Below are 16,649 nucleotides of genomic sequence, written 5' to 3'. Positions count from 1 at the left end.
CCTTCTTTGGAAAACGATAAAAAAAAGTCAGACCGCTTGGTAAGGCAACCTCTTTATGCTAGATCTATTCAGAAGTACATTTGGAACATTTCCAGAGTTATTTGTTAAAACAGGGGAGGTTCCCTTTAAAAAACACGCGCATTTTTCTAAGGAGAGCCATTGAAAATAACCTGATAGGAAAGCAGGCTTATGTGGAAGGCTTTTATCAGTCATAGTTTAGTTGGTCCATTATCGATTCAATTAGATGACAGCCAATGTGACATATCGCAAGACTGGTGCGGATGGAAAAGTATCCATGGCTGGAAGAGTCTAAAGAACAAAGAGTTTGACTATAACCATCAGAACGACAGTGGTAATACTGCCAATCACGAACAGGGCGGTGTTAGCGACTATGTTCACTCCGCTGATTTTGGTGGGTAAAATTTTTAATGTATGACTTAAAAAATTACATTACTCTTACACTTCCATGACTTTCTTCTATATCTAAACTGGAAGTTAAAAACTATCTTTTCTAAAAAATTCTCAACTACAATTGTGATGCGCTGCCAAGTCGTTTAACACGGGGATTTCGAAAGACGAACCCAGTCCCCAAATATGAAACCCAAGGGCCTAAACTGCTCTGTCACTTGATTTCCTTATTATCGGTGAGTTTGACCGTAAGATTTACAGCGATATAGTCAATTGGAAGCATATGATCTTATTAGTTTATATATTTATGAATTCTGTTGTACTCGGCGAATATAACTACAGCTGAACATCTCGTAAGTGACCATCCGAAATGTCAAGTCTAGGTTTCTTATCTCGAGTAATTTTCATATGGTGACCGGACCCTTTCTGGCCAACGCTTATGGAAAGCTATAGGAATAACTCTTAGCGGCGTGTTCATGCAGAAAAAGCAAATAACTTAGGATCTATGGTGATTATTTTGTATCTACAGCGCGTTTGGGACAATTCTCGTGAAAAAAACTTGGTTCGTTTGTTATTCCAGTGGTGCTGTCCAAATTTCTCCAGGAACGGAACACAAGCAAAAATTCACGTGGTAAAGCCATTTCGGGAAGCACTTCCGGGGACTCTACTTGAACGACATATGTTGAAACAGTTGATCTCCTACCCGAGGTTGAGCATCTCTAAAAGAGGCCGATTAAGAGAGGTGGTCGCTTACGAGAGTTTCCATTTATTGTGATTTGACTTGGAAACTTTTGATATTTTGAAAAAGTAATCTCTAAAGAGAGGTGTTTATAACGAGAGGCAGTCGCAAAGGGAGGTCAGACTCTAATTTTGTTTCAGCGCGCAAGCTTCTTAGGACAGTCAGGAAAATGTTTACTCGTAATCCTCACTGCTTCCCCTCTGAAATGAAAATTTATCAAATGGAGGCTAAAAATGGATCTGCCTCGTCATTGCATCCTCTATCAAAGTTTCAGCTGTATATGGTTTGCAATATAATTGATAGAAAATTTTTGTGTTAACATTACAGGAATTTTCGATCCAGGAAACTACGAGATTCATCTTCCTGATATTGATCTTGGCTATGTGTCGTTCTCAGAAATTTTATCTCTCCACAAGGGTTTTACGCTCTGCTTTTGGTTAAAGACCTCTCATGATGGTTTTTTCATCGAATATAAAGTCGCCAAGGAACGAGGCGGGTCGCTGCAACTAGGATGCTACGTCAGCAACGACATCTTTGTAATACAGATGAATAACAGGAGGAGGTAGGAGACAAAATATTGAATTCATTCATCGTTGCCTTAGTAGGCGCATAAAAGGGAATTTAAGCAAACTGCATACGCACAAGCAAGGTCAACAAGGACGAGACAGGACCAAACTAAAAGTTTGACGAGCCGAAGTATAGCTCTGCGGGCAGTATTAAAAACTATTAGCATTTCGTGGCCATTCTCTACAGAACAACAACGTGATACCGCCAATTTTTCACGAGTCAGAAAAGTGGAACACCGAAAGCAAATAAATCAAGTTTGTATTCTATTCTTTAATGCAGTCAGCGCTGCTATTTGCTAAAAATCAACCCAATTCATATCTTAGCTTCTCTTTTCGTTGACACCATCACTGAGACTGCTTAAGATTCCTAATTTTTCGAGAACCAGTTTGTGTAAGAGGGTGTAAAGGAGAAGGAACAATTTCCAATGATAATACCTCCTGGAATACACTTACTACTGTAACTTAGTGAGTGGCCACATGCCACCATATGGATGAATGGATGGATTGGATGAATAGATGAAATTGAATGCCTGATTATCATTATATTTTATTCATAGCAAAATACCGATGGGCGTGGCAGATGACATGTGGCACCACGTGTGTGTATTGTGGAATAATCGTAAGAGGCTCATGCAGGTGTTCAAAGACGGCGAGAGAAGATATGGTTCATTTGAATTCCATTTTACGCCGAACGAAGGTACTCTTTGTACGGAAACTATTTACATTTTGCTCTATGGCTTCAGCAAAAGTGTTATCTTTTATGCGTCTGGTTGATTTTGCTTTGTATTTTTCCACTGCTACTTCCTAAGACCATCTTTAACTTATCGTGATAGATGGTTGACTTTAAACGAGAACGCCGATGTAGAAGTAACTTCTGCGATCAGAAAATTTAAGTGTAGTAACAAAATTGCTCTTGTCTCTTAACCTTTTGCGCACAGGGGAAGGAACCATGACCATTGGTTTCAGAAATTCCAGCGAAAATGCGTCAATTACTTTGGGTGTATTGAGTGGTTTCAATCTGTGGGGTTACCCATTGCCAGTCGAGGAGATACTGCGCATGTCATTTGGATGTGACAGCGAAGATGGTGACGCGAAGGCCTGGATAACAGTCAGAAAAGGGTTGCAAAAAGAAGTAGAAGTGAAGTGGTTTCGAACCTGCAGCGATAGAGGAGGCAAGTTCATAGTCACGAGAATTTGATTGCAATCGGTCCTTCATTTATTGCTCTACAGTTTGAATATGAAAAGACCCTTTTGGCTAGTTTAAGGAAGTTTTGAAACTGAGCAGCGAAACAACAAGGAGAAAAGAGTGAAAAAAATTGTACTTTATCACCTTGCAAATCCAATTCTCGTTTTCCCGTTTTCCCGGTTACACCACACGCCTGACGTAGAGAGTTTACGCTTAGTTCTTATTGGATGGTCTTCCTTAAAAACGAATAGCCGCAGAATTTGCCCAACGAGGTTCCAGTCCTTTGGCTACAGTAAAAAAATCTCTACAAAACATTTATCGCGCGTGTAAATGTTCGTCTAAAGTGTGATACATGTTCATCCATTAAGAATGTCCTCCTTCTCCTTAAACAAACATGTACACATTACGCAAATTTATCTGAGTGGCTTCATCATCTAACAAAATTTGGTTATTAATCCATGTCGGGAAGGCCTTTAGCTCTACAGCTGATTGAGAGAAATTAGTGAAGGGAAGAAATCTGGAACCATGCTCCACTGAGTCCACTCTGAACCAGGAACCGCTGCATCAATGTCGTAATTTAATTAACTTTTTTCTTAATTTTTTTGTTGTTTTGGTTCGCTCAAAACGTTGTTAAATGTTCCTTGTTCCTTGATAACTTCTCGATAGTGTTTTCGATGATATTCTGTAAATAAAATGCTTTCAATTTTATTTCTGATCCAGGTGGACGACTTGTAGTGGATACCAACGTCACCCGCTTTACCCAGTTGGCTGTTCTCATGAGCCCGCTATACAATAGATCACATGACTGGCATAGTGAGTGCCTAAAGTTTCGTTACATGCTGCGGGGACCTGGAAAGAAGACACTTACAATTTACCAGAAGACAAAAACCTACCGTGGAATTCCAATCTGGATTTCAGGAAGCAATACCGGCAAGAACTAGCTTTACGGACAAGTGCCTTTGAATTCTCTATCTGAGTTTCAGGTATACGTCTCGGGATATTATTTTAGGAGCATGTTCTGCTCGGAAAGGATAAAGTGTTCCCAGGTTTTAAGCACAGAAAAGTATGAGAAACACTTAACCAGTTGCCCATCACCAACAGCTTTCCATTGTATTTTGCTTTGAATAAACCTTTCTAGCAGAACGACATTTCTCCCCGAAAAAAATTTCCGTAGCGTGCCGTAAAGTTCTTTGTTCATGGACTTTTTTCCATTTCCATGTCCACTTTTTGGAGTTTTTCGCGGATGACGAGTCACGGTGACCGACCATAAACATGATTTTCTTTTATTATATATTTTTCTTCCTTTTTTGCTTTTGTCTGATACAATAAACAGGTGCTAATAGAAGGTAAAACAGAGACAAGGGAAGACTTGATAGCATTGACGGGACTTTACATTGAGGAGGAAAACCTTTGCCAACACAAACCCTCGTCAGCTAAACAAGGTAAAATTTTTAGTAGATTCATTCATTAAGTGTACTAAACGTCAATCACATTGTGGGGAGAACTTTTGGGAAAGGATGAAAATTGACAAAGTGCCACTTTCCATCCTTGCCTTTCCGAATTTTTAGAGAAAAAAAGAACCTACAGAGGCTCTGTTCGGCCAGAAAATAGATTAACAAGGCAACGCAAAGAGCGAAGAGAGAGAAAGTAAAAGCGTAGCAGAGTGTTCATCTGCTTACCTCCCTCCATGGTTTTCTGGGTTCGATTCCCAACCCAAGCATCACAGATGGATTGAATTTAACGTTGGTGCTATTCTTCGCTTCGCACGTTTAAAAAAAAATATGCCCAATTGTTTCTTAAATATGAGGGGTACTTTCAAGAATAGTCTTATTGGTCGCAATAGTTACATTTGTTGCCTTTTTTTAAGGAATATAAAAACTCTATTCGTTCTCATCAACTTATATTTCTTTTATCTTCTTTCAGCCTGTAACGAAAGATTAACCAACAAAACGGGATATTTCTTTTCTCCTTCATATCCGGGACATTCTCTTGATGACATCTTTTGCAGATGGCTCATAACCGTTCCACCACGTCATATAATACGCTTAAAGTTCCAAGAATTCCGACTCAGGGATCACCCTACGTGTGATAAATGTTTTGTGGAGGTTTTTGATGGTAGCGAAAGAACTCGACCATCTTTAGGAAAATTCTGCGGCTATTTGTTCCCCCCAGATCTCTTATCCTCCTCTAATCATTTCACAATTCTTCTGAGCTGTCAAGGAAATTTGCCTGTAGCCAGATTCAAGGCCTTGTATCGCTCTGTTCCAGGTACGTGAACATAATAATATTCTCATTATAGTGTTTTCGTCGTTATCTTGGTTGCAGTCCGCTACCTTGCTTAGTTATATAGCGTTCCAGGTTTTGAGATCTTTTATTTTTCTTCGTAAGCTGTTTTAGTTTAGTTGTTTTCTTAGGATGGCATGAATTGATATAAAAGTCAGTGAACACCGTTAACGCTCTAAAAACCACGGGGGGTGGGGGGAGGTAGTCTCAGTTATTCCCAAGGTATTTAGAATAGGGGGACTTTTTGGAAATAGGTTCATTATTAAGAGGGCCCTTAAAAAATCACCAAGGCGCAAAATGTGATCGATTAATTTTTTCTGAATGGTCGGGTAGATCTTATGAATACCATACACAATGTGATCCAAAAAGAGACCCGTTTAATTGGTGCAATGTGACTTTGTAAAAACTGCTGTTAAAAAAGAAAGAGTTTGTCGGTTTGCAATACTTTGCCGCGAACATTAACAGTATAACTCTTGGCTTGTTTCTGGGAGTCCTTTAACTTCCTTCCAAAACCGTTTAGAAATTATTATCGATTTTTCTTTCTTTTCTAGTCAACGACAATGACGGACTTTCCTGCTCACGTCAGCAAGGTAAACAATCTTTCCCTCCCGTGCATGAGACCTGCTTCTTATCCTATTTTAAGTTAATTGTTTGTTGCCTTTTCAATTTGAATTGATAATAGTATTATCGTTTTATTTTAGGTTGTCCATCGAGCTGCAAATGCGAAGATTTCGGTGAAGGCAAGGACAAGAAGATTCAAGTAACTGGAATAGACTTGCTCGGTGTTCCAAGAGATCTTCCTCTCAATACAGGAGCTGTGTAAGCAAGAAAAACTCGGAAAAGTTCTCTTGCATTTCTAATCTTAATGTGGTGATATCATCATTTTTATTTTTATTTTTTTGTCGCTTTTCTCAGTGAGCTTTTCTGTTATTTTTCCCACATGATTACATTTTTCATTCATATTTGCTGCAAGTGTCATATTTCTTTCAAGGTTTTTCAAGAAAAATCGGATATCCCAGTTACAGCAAAAGGCCTTTTCAGATCTCGAAAAGCTGGAATATATGTGAGCATATTCCTCATACGGTGATCAAATGTTAAAACTTTCCGTTTAGATCTGGGCTAGCAAAAGGTTTAATGAACCGACTGGAGAATGAAACCAACTGATTATTTCTTTTTGGCTTTTCTAGCGACACGAGCTTCAATATTTTGCTTCGTCTCAGTGAAAACTGCTTTCAAAATGTCTCATCCGTTAAAACAATGTAAGTATAAAATTAGTCACGCCTTGTAAAGATGAATGTCTTAAATATAGAAAAGTCGAGTCTTCGAGATGAAGCGCAGTCCCCAGTTGGAAATACTCCATCCCTAGGTCACCTTTTGTTTGCCTCTTTATTTGACCAGAGCTTGACAAGACGTTATTTATTTGAATGTCTTAAATGAAAAAGTCGAGTCTTCGAGATGAAGCCGGTATTCCCCAGTTAACAAATGGTAAACACCACAGCGTACACTATTGAGTTATGGATGCACGCGGGAGGTTGCTAAGCACGAAAGAAGCGTAAGAGTCGCTCGAGGCGACAGCCGAGAGCGACTCTAGCTTCTTGAGTGCTTAGCAAACCTCCCAAGTGCATCCATAACTCAATAGTGTACGCTGTGGTGTTTACCATTTGTTTTATAACATAACATTGATACATTGTAGCTAAAGAGTTCCCGTTTATTTAACAAATCTTACGCGACCACAAAAAACAAGCGCGCGCGGAAAAATAGTCTTTGCATTTGCTCACGTCAGCAGCGTACACCCATGGGCAAATGGGGAACGCTAAATTGACCAATCAGAGCGCGCGCTTTACTTTGGTTATGTTATAATTGGAAATGCTTCATCCCTAGGTCATTTTTTGTTTCCCCCTTTATTTGTTGTTTTAATTTTGATTCGATGTGATAATTTGGAAAACCATTCATAGAAATTGTGGAAAGGTATCCGACGAGGCTCTTGAAACCACTACACTGATAATCTGTTTCAATTCTTTTCTTTACATCTTAAAAAAAATTAATAAAAAACACTGACAACAGGGAAACTTTCGTCCGTAAAATAACGAAAAAGGTTGAGTTTCGAAACTGCAATCTTATTTACGCCCTGACTGCCTTTACCTCTTTGCGCAATTTCGTAACCGAATGAGGCCATAAGGGCTGCTATATGCTTTGGTTAGGAGGTGGCTCCAAGGCTAGTATCAGATTGTACTTAACCGAATGAGGCCATAAGGGCTGCTATATGCTTTGGTTAGGAGGTGGCTCCAAGGCTAGTATCAGATTGTACTTAACCGAATGAGGCCATAAGGGCTGCTATATGCTTTGGTTACGAGGTGGCTCCAAGGCTAGTATCAGATTGTACTTAACCGAATGAGGCCATAAGGGCTGCTATATGCTTTGGTTACGAGGTGGCTCCAAGGCTAGTATCAGATTGTACTTAACCGAATGAGGCCATAAGGGCTGCTATATGCTTTGGTTACGAGGTGGCTCCAAGGCTAGTATCAGATTGTACTTAACCGAATGAGGCCATAAGGGCTGCTATATGCTTTGGTTACGAGGTGGCTCCAAGGCTAGTATCAGATTGTACTTAAACTGAATTTAAAAATGTACCTTTTTTTCCAGGCGATTGAACTCCAATTTTTTAAGATCTCTTCCCGAAGGTGTTTTTCGTGGAATTCCTAATCTACGTGTTCTGTGAGTATTTACGTGACTTATAAATCCGGCGTTCGGGGCACTTTTCTGAATGTAGATCGACTTTAATCACTTTGACTAGTTTAGGTAATGGGAGCCAGTAGGAAATCAAAGTAGATATTGTCTTAAAATCTTTTATTGAGCACGAGAAAATGCGAAGGACCAAGGATTGCATGCGATTTTATCTATGTATCTTATTTGCCGAGAGGATGGCACAAATTTTCCCAACCAGTCACAGAACTTAAAGTGCGGCAATCTCGCAGTCCTCTCGATAACTGAAATTTAGTGGACATCGATGTGATTTGTTTCAGTGATCTGGGGAAAAACCTTCTACAAAGACCAATGAGAGGAGTGTTGGATGGACTATCAACTGTAGAGGTTTTGTAAGTATCATATTCTATATGAATTCTACAGTTCTTATTTTTTGACATGAAGCTTCAACCTCGTTCCCAGGGCGTCCCCTCTTTGAAAAGAAAAGTTCCCTGGGAACGAGGTTGATGAAGCTTTTTAACTGCAACAAGAGACAGCCTTGATCAAACCTTTTTATTCATTTACAGGGGCTTGCGTTCAAACCAGATTGAGCGGCTGGAATATGGCGTTTTTGAAAACAAGAGTAATATGACCCATTTGTAAGTTTATTTTTCCTTCATTTATTGGGATTGTTTGGTTTTTGGCTACTAGTAATAATAATAGTAATAATTACGATCGTTTATTCAACCTTTTTGCAGCATACACTGAATTACAAGACGGGTCATTAATTACAAATACTTCTATGTTACACCTAAATATAACTATTATAGATATCAATTAAATGTAAATATTGAATACTATGTAAACTATGAGTATTAAGACGAATCGTAATTCGGTATTTTAAACGTGGTTCTGGTATTTGATGGTGAAAAAATTTCCGAATCTATTAGATCTTGGAGAGGCAGGTACAAACACAGTTTCTCCTGTCCTGAGGGTATATGGTCTTGTGAATGCAAAACGAGGCACTAACTTTCGTAGTAGTTCGGAAGAAGAGTAACTTCGCTTGAGGAATGTTATGCACGCATCCTCCCTCTTCTGGCGCAGAAAAATTAAGCCTGATTTCTTAAGCGCTTCCTCAGAACTCAAAGACGGAAAGATAATTTTTAGTGCCTCTTTTGTACCGATTCAATGTGATCACTTAAGTATTGCGTGAGGCCAGTCCAGCTTCACAGGGATACAACTTGCTATGAACAATCAGCTCTCTGTTGTGATCTGCTTCAAATTTTCCTGTTCAATGAAATATAGATTATAAGATTAAAAACTATCTAGGGATTTTTTCTTTTTCGAGCCTGGTCACTGTTTAAAAAAAAGCGTTTCTTCTGTCGAATTTAATCGTTACTTTTGGAATTGCTTATTTTCAATTAGATACCTCCAGGATAACGAACTAATAACACTACCAGAGGGCCTGTTTGAAGATCTTTCGCAGCTGAAAGTACTGTAAGTGTTTCCAACCAAGTGGTAGTTTTCAGTGAGGAAAGAAACGAGTAATGTTGAAAGTAGGAATAATTGCCTGCTGTAAGGAGCGTTTTTTCACATTCCTAGTAAATAATTTTCCCGAAAGGCTATTGTTTTTTCTTGCTATGTTTACGCTCGATAATGAGAGATCCGTTCTCCCGTTATTGAGTGTCAACAGTTCTGAAATTCAAACAGGGAAATTGTCAGAAAAAGAAACAGATTTCACTGTTTTTTTCTCTTTTTCCAAGATCTGAACCGCTGTGCCATAGATTCAAATTTTAAAAAAATTGCTTTGCACCCTTCAAGTTTCCGGGCTTTCCTGAAACGGGCACTGCTTTAGGAAAATCTGTAGCGGGATTAAATGCTCTCGGCCATTGTCCGTCAGTATGAAGTTCCCCTTTCTAGTTTCCCTATATTTCCATGTAGGCTAATTGACAGAGTTTGACGTTAGATCAAGCTAAAATCATTTAGCGGATAGTAATGTACATTCCTGCCTCTGAAATACTTTATTTTGCATGGATACTCGTGGAAGAATTTGCAGATCAACCCTGACGCAATTCTCATCTCAACTTGAATCTCCACAGATTCAATCTGTGCTCAGTATACTACGTTTTTCTAAATAGCTCAGCCAGTTGCAATAGAGAACCCAAGCGAGAACCATTCGGATCCTTATCAATGTTAGGAAATTTATTTTCAACTTTACTATTATCCTTATCGCGCTTTTTCTTAGAGACCTGAGTGGTAACAAGCTGACAACAGTCTCAAAGGGAACTTTTAAAGGACTCAAGTCACTGGAGTACTTGTAAGTTGACCGTTTATCAATTGCTATATTCTTTAACAAAAAAGTTTGGTGGTAAGCTCTGAAACTGTCTCAAATCCAATCTTTGATATGATAAAACTGTTCATCTTTACATTTATTCCTTTCACTCTATTACTACAGATATCTCAACGATAACAAACTATCCGATGTACCTTCCGATGCTTTCAGTGAACTGAAAAACATGAAGTATTTGTGAGTATCCTTTACTCCAAGTGTGTTCAACGCTGCCTGGCGCACTAGCTTGTTTTACTTCACTGCGTGCTTTCCAATATTGGCTTTTCAATATTGGCTAGTGTTGGCCGATATTGGCCAACCAGATCTAAAGGAAATACCGAAAGAAGTCTTGGGAAATAAGATAAACACACGGAAACCGGTGTCAATTACCAAAACTTTGAATTTGAGTGGTTAAGAATGAGGTGCAAACTTTCTTAAACAATGTAAGACAAATCCAGTGTTATCTCGAATTGCTTTCCACACTTAATCAGAATTGCTCCAGGGGAAGTGTTAGGCAGCATTGTTAATCGTACTTACCATGAACTATTTTCGTTTAGGAAACTCGACCGCTTCATCTTGTGCTGCTACGCTAAGAAATCAATCGCAGGAGTTGACTGCAATTCTCCAGTCGATGAATTTTCCAGCTGCAACGACCTCATGAAAAACAAGCCGGTTCAGGTCTGTATCTGGATTCTTGGAATCCTCGCCTTCCTTGGCAACCTCCTTGTCATTATATGGCGCACCATTGATAAAGAGGAAAACAGGATTCAGTCCTGTTTGCTGACTAATCTGGCCGTAGCTGATCTGTTAATGGGCGTGTACCTATTAACAATCGCTATTATGGACTTGAGATGGCAAGGGGAATACTTCAAACATGACATCAAATGGAGATCGGGTATGGGTTGTCAAATTGTTGGAGCTCTTTCGATGCTCTCAAATGAAGTGTCTGTCCTGATTCTCACCATTATAACCACAGACCGACTAATTTGTATCGTCTTCCCATTCAAGTTCAAGCGCTTTACTTACAAAGCGGCCGTCCTTTCCTGCATGGGTGTTTGGATATTTGGCGTGGTCATATCTTTGATTCCTATCACCGGAATAAACTACTTTTACGATGAAAGTGGGGATTTCGGTTTCTACAGTCGCTCTGCCGTTTGCCTTCCTCTTCAGCTTTCGGAGGGCACACCGGCTGGCTGGGAATACTCCGTGACAATCTTTGTTGGCCTGAACTTCATTTCGTTCACTTTTATCCTCGTAGCGTATATTTCGATGTTTTGGACGGTAAAGCGTGCTGCACGTGCAGCGCGATCGACGAATTTCAAAAACGAATCTGCCATGGCTAAAAGACTTGTTTTCATTGTGATGACAGACTTCTGCTGCTGGGTGCCAATCATTATAATCAATGTTTTATCTCTAACTGGAAATTTTGAGGATCCAAACAAAATCGCTTACGTGTGGATTGCAGTATTTGTTCTTCCGCTAAACTCTTCTCTGAATCCAATCCTGTACACGTTTTCCACCCAGCGAACAAAACGTAGCTTAACGAAAAAAGGAAAAAATGTCACTGGTATGGTCATGAAGACATTAAACTACCGTATGCCAAGTGAGTAATGACAATCATCAGTAAAAGAAATACACATTTAAGGTAATCTTTGGCTTTTCCAGGCACCTAAATGGTGGGGATGAGTCACGCTGAATCGTCATTACTTATCTCTCTGTCGGTTACAAATAAAAGAGAAAAAACAACCATTTGAGTGGAAATGGGTGATCTTTTCAAAAATTTGGTGTCAGACAGGTAGGAAAAACAAGTACACCTATGACAAATGGTGTGTCTGGACCCCTTCCCCCCCTCCCCACCCTTCTCCTGGGTCCTTGTATTTGATAAAGGTTTTCTTTTTCATTTAAGGTCGAAAGCAGACAGTCGATTGGTTGAAAACATCTGATGATGCGACTCTGGTTTCCAATGTCATTGCATATTCCAGTCCACTGCCATCACGAGTGGTAGAAAAACATGAACGAGACCATGGTAAACATACGACGCACGTTAAACTGAAGCTGATTGAAGAAGTGGATATTCTGCAAGACGACACCGCTGGAAAAGCTAGCACTGTAAGTGTGTGAAAACGTTTTATCAAAAGAACATTCTTACGCTCTTGACCCACATGACTAAAGACTTTCGATATCGCTGATCCAAGCAGTATGTGATACGCGTGTCACATATCAGTTTCTGCGTCGGAACGCCAAAACCGCGAAGGTCTGTGGCTCGATTCATCGTTGGCAATCAGAATTTTTCTTTTCACACACCCACGACAAGACAAGTAATTTCTTGCTCTAAACTTCGATTTTGTTTGGGGTAGATTAATTGAGCTGTACAAAGGTCTTTAAGGTGGTCTGTCAACCAGTCTCCCTGTCACTCATGAATGAAATTTGATAGTTTCGAAAGAAACTGTTTGGGGCTACGTCGGTGTAACGAAATAATTTGGATATATCAACAAAGTTGAAATGGTAAATTGGCCACCGTAACGATTACAAAAGCTGACGTTTCGAGCGTTAGCCCTTCGTCGGAGCGAAAGACGAAGGGCTAACGCTCGAAACGTCAGCTTTTGTAATCGTTACGGTGGCCAATTTACCATTTCAACTTTGTTGATATATCCAAATTATTCCCTGTCACTCAGCTGGTAAGAGCACTGGACTCCAGGTAGAGAGGTCTAGACTCGAGACTGACCGGGTCTCTGTGACGTGTGCTCGGGAAAGAAACCAGACTATCGTTTCCAATTCCTCTCTCTAGCAGGAGAATAAATAAGTACCAGCGAACTGACAGAGACTAGACTTGACTTTAACACTTTATGGTGAGCAAGGAAAGGAAGGTTTTTTTTTTTTTTTTGGAATGAATCAAGGAGGACTGGCAAAACTCGCGGTCGCCTAAGATTAAGTCGTCCTAACGAATCTTTGCCGTCACAGGGTTACGCTATAGCATGGTCAGAGGAAGGAGACATTTTAAGCATGGTGTTACTGAAATACTTCGCAAAAGAACACAAACAAGACTGGATTCGAGAAGTTGATGTGGCAAAACGGTTATGTTGTGAGAGAGAAGAGTTTCCTGTCCTTCTCAATTACCGTTGGCATTCTAAAGGCGAGTAAATGGACGATGCTGTATACTTTGTCCTCTAAAAGGAAGCATATTCTGTTAGAATTTTTAATTGTTCAACAGCAGAAAATTTCTGGAAAAATTAAATTTTTCAAGAAATCGGACGCAATTACCGGCCAATTTCCTGTTAAGCCTGTTACGCTTCATTTTAAAACGTATTCAATAAATGAAAACTTCTCATCAACCGAGCCCGAGGTCCGTACTGCAAGTTACGTGACCGCGGTTCCTTAACAGTTTGGACCGAGAAAACGAGGTCAGAAAGATAATCATATTTCTGGGTACAAATGATGGAGAAATTTTCAATTAAAAAAAATTTGGAATTTAACAGACGATACAGGAAAATACCGCCCGCTAAATTGACCAATCATAGTGCACACACGAAGTGAGCGATATGATGATATATGGTAGCTGCCATTATTTTATGCAGAGAAAGCATTAGCTCCTTTCACCCAGGTTTCCTTAAGGGAGGATAAAAATGAAATTAAACGATTCAAAATGGATGGAAAAAAAGTATCCAAGATGATTCCTGATATTAGAGCTTGTTTTTTAACAGAGTTTCCCTGACTATTCAAACAAAGCTGTTTTCCAGCCATGGAGGGTTCCTTCGATCAGCTCGTTTAGGAATTTTAGTCAGTTATTTTGCTCTCTTTCATAAATATTTCTTCAGTGCTCATTGTTTGCATTAAAGCAAGTCCCCGATCTTTCTCTGCAGCCCGTGACCATAGCATCGAGCACGGCAAAGTGAAGATCCGCGAGTTACAGTCGAATAGTTTGTAAGTATACAATGTTTTCATCTGAAAAGGAAATTTTAAAAGAAAACTGAGCTTTTATTTTCTACTAATTTTTTTCCTTTTGCTTCAGACTTATTTGCTACGATTTTGTGTCGAGTTCGACATTGCAAAATTTTCTTTGCGATAAAGGAACTGTCATCAACTTTGATGCGGTTTTTGCTATAGCCTGTGACGTCATCGGCGCTATAGAACGACTACAGGAACTTGGGATGGTTCATAACAACGTCACAACAAGCAACATTTTCATTGGTCACTGCCTAAGGGTAAATAAAGTTTCTGCTTTTTTGTGATCAACAAAATTGTGTTGGATACTGGGAAATATTTGGCTCGCGGTCACGAAGTACAGATTTCGAGCCAAATATTTTTCCATCCAACCTTCAACCATGATCAACGAATGTATATTATGGTTTATTTTCAGCTTCCTCCTGTGAGAGCAGTCTTGGGTGGACTATCTCGAGTGTCTAAGGAGAATGAACCAGCTTCATTTACAAGCTCGGGAGCTGATGAGCACAGTGATCACGGCAACGATATTGAGCAGTTCGGACAGTTGATAGCTATCTTATTAGGACACTGTCATGGGTCCAGTGAATACGTCCAGGTAAGGTTATCATTTGACACCTCGATAACGAACCGCTGATCAGTAAATGAGCCGACGATCCTCTTCTCTCTCCTTTACTTATGACCAATGCACGCAGTAACTGAAATGGCAGATTTGACGAGATTTCGTCAATCCAAGTGAATATTTGACGATGTTGGCGGATTTTAGTTAAATTCGTCAAATTATTTTGTTTCTGATACCAAACGATGTATTTTTGTGCTCGATGACATGTTCTCCCTATCAGAAAAGTATCACGAAGGGTAATTGTATAGTTTTTAAAAAAACCTTAGGTCTGCCTCCTATTTGTTAGTGAATCAACCTTGGCCACTTTTTTGCCGTTTTGCCTATTAATTTTGCGATATAATAGCATCCCATTATCGATTGCACTTCGCTGCATTCCATTACAATGCAGAACACGTTTCATTGCATTCCAATAATTCATTGCATACTGATATGCTGTTCTGCATTACGCCAAACTATACTGTGTTACGCTGTCATACACAATACATCGCATTGCAATGTATCGCATTGCAAATAGCAGACTACAGAATGCAATGTTGTTCTCGGCCCTACGTTTCTTTAATCCAGCAGAGCATCTACAGCATGCCCCGACAAGGGTTTGGAATTGGATATTAAAACATTGCGCGATTCAACGCCACATAGCCATTACAGTTTTTGTTTCTTCAAGCTGAAAGAACTAGGTTTTTTTCTTCTAACTTAAAATTGGTTTCTCTGCAGTTGCATGAAATCATGAACCTGTGCTTTAGAGAAACGGCAGAAAACAGACCTAAAGCGTCTTATATCCGGGAGTTGTTAGAAGAGCTTCGGTACTGTGTTGGAGTCTGGGATACATATCTATAAATGGAAAGAGCTTGGTACAGCATTGCTTTACTGATTACAACTATTATCTTCGGACGGACAATTCTTCTGTTATTACGTTGTAAATATAAAGTAACTATACTGGATGTTCATTGAATTAAAGCTGATTCTAATAAATTATCTATATAATGTTGAGTCCATCATTGCCAATACTGACAATACTTGTATTATTTCGATATAATTATTTACCCATTTGGCAGGAAGTTCAAAATATTGGAGCTGATTTTAATAAACTTTATCTATATCTTTATTGTGTCCTTCATAGACGTGTGTTATCAATGGTTTACTTGCAGGATGCATCAAAAGCCTGGAATTCACAGAAAGTATTAATTAGATTTGTATAGTAGTATACAAAGTATATCATTACAAAGTACACGAGTATAATAGCAGAACGAATCAGATGACACGAGTCTTATTACCAATTAATCATAAATATTACAATTTCCGGGAAAAGGAGAATAGCCAAGATATGAAAGAAAGGGAAAATTTGCATTAAAAGATTGACAAAGGAGGCTTTTTTTTTTTAATGTTGATTTAAACTACAGCATTGGATGTGATTATCTTATTGAACTGTCCAATAAAAAGCAGTCCGATAGCAACTTGGCAAGTAAAATAGTGGAAAATAGGAGCGTTCTGAGCCAATTACAATCATGGAAATCGTAATTTTCATGACTGAATAAGAAATCAGTTACGTAAAACCAAGCATATTACAGGGTTGATACTTTGATAGGAATCTATGGAAACAATTTACACGGAGTCCTCGATTATGGTTATGAGTTATCATTCAATTATGGTTATGAGTTATCATTCAATGTCTTTGCGAATTATTCCAAGAGCTTATTAGTTTGAATTAAAAATAGCCTGAGGATCAGCCTCTCTCAAGGGGAGGCGGGGGAGGGGAAGGGAGGAGCCTGACACAAATCTATATCGAGAGCCATTCCGCCCTCTTGTAATTAAATCAAAACCTCTTCCAGTTTGCCTGATATTCGAGATGTGGGTTCATATGTCAACTGTCCTCTAGAGTTTAAACACTCACACAA

At 39.2% G+C, this 16,649-nt stretch overlaps 1 protein-coding gene and 1 pseudogene across 2 annotated transcripts; both read left to right on the top strand.

Annotated features, from left to right (window-relative positions):
• Window positions 1-37: 37 nt before the first annotated feature.
• LOC148732111 (uncharacterized) lies at window positions 38-6,387 on the top strand (annotated as a pseudogene). The gene is made up of 10 exons (XR_015999788.1): window positions 38-412; window positions 1,475-1,709; window positions 2,271-2,410; window positions 2,652-2,885; window positions 3,620-3,882; window positions 4,233-4,341; window positions 4,823-5,167; window positions 5,734-5,772; window positions 5,884-6,001; window positions 6,174-6,387. The product of XR_015999788.1 is annotated as an uncharacterized LOC148732111 (transcript).
• On the top strand, window positions 6,380-15,859 carry LOC148732110 (uncharacterized). Its single transcript, XM_088756415.1, has 14 exons — window positions 6,380-6,441; window positions 7,826-7,897; window positions 8,206-8,277; window positions 8,452-8,523; window positions 9,290-9,361; window positions 10,110-10,181; window positions 10,320-10,391; window positions 10,751-11,796; window positions 12,100-12,302; window positions 13,155-13,326; window positions 14,054-14,114; window positions 14,203-14,395; window positions 14,551-14,730; window positions 15,469-15,859. Coding segments are annotated over exons 1-14 (2,412 nt in total). The 5' UTR covers window positions 6,380-6,439; the 3' UTR covers window positions 15,592-15,859.
• The last annotated feature ends 790 nt before the right edge of the window (window positions 15,860-16,649 follow it).

Source organism: Stylophora pistillata, chromosome 4 (assembly GCF_964205215.1).
Source record: "Stylophora pistillata chromosome 4, jaStyPist1.2, whole genome shotgun sequence".
Lineage (NCBI taxonomy): Eukaryota > Metazoa > Cnidaria > Anthozoa > Scleractinia > Pocilloporidae > Stylophora > Stylophora pistillata.
This window is presented reverse-complemented; position numbering and strand designations above follow the sequence as displayed.